We start from the raw sequence: 2,288 nt of genomic DNA, 5'->3' as shown, positions 1-2,288 counted from the left end.
CATTTTTAAGGAAGCACTAAAATATAGTTTAAAATAACACCAATATCAGTTACAGCATATCTGCTCGTGTCCTTTAAAAGCTTCTGTTTAAATGGAGAATATGTTTATGTAATAATTATCGTACCTCTGATAGCCTGTGAGTTTGAGGTGAGCACAAACAGTTTGATGAGGCCCAGGCAGAGCGGGGAGTAGTCGTGCTCCCAGATGACGGCGGGGATGAGGAGGACCTTGCCGTAGCAGGACAGCAGCAGGGCTCTGAGGAGCAGGCTGAGCTCGAGGGTCCCGCCCCGCAGGCGACCCACCACCGCCCACAGGAACCACAGCACGCCGCCGCAGAACGCCGACAGCTCTACGCAACCACCAGACACACACAGACTTATTTAATCGTACATGTAAGGTGTTAAACACTGATGTGATACCAACAAGAGCATTGTTATTCAATACATTTAATGATCTTTTTCTATGTGTGCAGCGTAAAGAAACTGGAAACTTTCATTTTGTCAAACAGCCTGGTGTTGTATAATGATAAATACATTTCCTTTATTCCTTGAATAACAGTTTTTTTATTGATTAAGTCATTTATCAAATGAAAACGTCAAACATTCTTCGGTTCAAGCTTCTAAAATGTGACGATTTGCTGATTTTCTGTTTTATATAATTAAAACAATTCAATGTCAAGTGATTTGAAGACAAAATTGTGTGCAAAATAAATTATTAGTTTTAATAAATCCTATTTTTATTGATTAACATAAATATAATGAAGAACACACAGTATGTTTAACAGGATCTGTATAATAAACCAAAGCTGGAAGTTTCCTTTCTGACTCCCCCAGTTTCAGTGAATGTTCAACAAGTGAGTTCTGTGTAAAGTGAACAGCTTATAACCTTAGAAAGTGATGGATAATGCAGTTCAGTGAGGTGTTTGTTTAATGGTTAATCTGTATGAGAATACTCTGTATTACATTACACTCATTCCTTTATTTTAATCCAGTTCTCAGAGCTTAGATAGAGAGACCAAAGATCAGTCAGCTTGTGTTGTTCGCAGGTTGTTCTGGTTCTATCATCTTACCGAGCGCCGCCAATCCAAACATGCCGTAGAACTCCCATTCCTTGGTGTACCTGATGATGTCGGCGGGGTCGCTGCTCTGCTCGGAGCCGTGGAGCGCCGACCACCTGAGGTACGCCTCACACAGCAGGCAGAACACACACAGCTTCCAGTGGATCTGCAGAGGTTGAACCGGAGTTATTATTATAGTTCTGTATTCAGTTTCAGTACAGAGGAGGGGGTTCGTTTGTTTTAAATCTTAAAGTTTCTATTAGTTTCAGTATTAGTTTACTGTAATAAAGGTTGTATTTGTCAGGAGCAATATAATACAAACACTTTGTGAATGCAACTCCCAGTTTCAATAAATTGAACCAGATTGACAAAAACTAGAAACTAAAGACATTTCGCGAATATTTTTATTTGAGTTTAGTTAGTTTTGTACAGAAAATCGTTTCAGTTAGTTTTCTGTTTCTTTCAGTAAACTAAAATGTTTATTCACACCTAGTTTTAGTTTTTAAGTTTAGTTTTAGACAACTATAATAAGCCTGGTGCAAACACACACATTGAATATATCTGAACACACAACAGAACAACGTGTGGAGGAAGCAATAGCTCCGTTAGTTCAGTAACATATGTGCCCACCAACTGTTAAAATGAAGTCCCTTTATATACATACCTTTATATCACAAAAGTGAGTACACTCACATTTCTGCAAATATTTCATTATATCTTCACACGTGACACCGATGAAGACACTGTGATTCAATGTAAAGTCGTCAGTGTACTCCTCTTCCACTCCCCCATGACGACATGACGGAGCTGGTGGATGTTAGAGACCTTCAGTTTGAGGATCCCCCACAGACGCTCAGTAGGGTTTAGGTGTGGAGACACGCCGGGCCAGTCCATCACCTTTACCCTCAGCCTCTTTAGCAAGGCAGTGGTCGTCTTGGAGGAGTGTTTGGGGTCGTTATCATGTTGGAATACTGCCCTGCGGCCCAGATCACGCTCTGCTTCGGTATGTCGCAGTACTTGTTGTCATTCATGGTTCCCTCAGTGAACTGTAACTCCACAGTGTTGAACTTCCAGTGACCAGTATGAGAGAGTGTGAGAGCGATACATTTAACACACCTGCTCCCCATTCACACCTGTAACACTAACGGGTCACATGACACCGGGGAGGGAAAATGGCATTTTCACTTCGAGGTGTACTCACTTTTGTTGTGTGTTGAGTTATTTTGAGGGG

At 41.0% G+C, this 2,288-nt stretch overlaps 1 protein-coding gene across 1 annotated transcript in view; it reads right to left on the bottom strand.

Annotated features, from left to right (window-relative positions):
• arv1 (ARV1 homolog, fatty acid homeostasis modulator) overlaps nt 1-1,223 on the bottom strand; it is a gene marked incomplete at its 5' end in the record, with an annotated part of 3,766 nt that extends 2,543 nt beyond the window's left edge. Inside the window, 2 exon segments of the mRNA XM_035679213.1 lie at nt 125-349; nt 1,070-1,223. Coding sequence (XP_035535106.1) covers nt 125-349; nt 1,070-1,223 — 379 coding nt within the window.
• Between the last annotated feature and the right edge of the window lie 1,065 nt (nt 1,224-2,288).

Source organism: Morone saxatilis, unplaced genomic scaffold (assembly GCF_004916995.1).
Source record: "Morone saxatilis isolate NCDOM2014 unplaced genomic scaffold, NCSU_SB_2.0 Contig7, whole genome shotgun sequence".
In the NCBI taxonomy this organism is placed as follows: Eukaryota; Metazoa; Chordata; class Actinopteri; family Moronidae; genus Morone; species Morone saxatilis.
The sequence above is the reverse complement of the archived record's forward strand: the minus strand, read 5'-3'. Positions and strand labels throughout refer to the sequence as shown.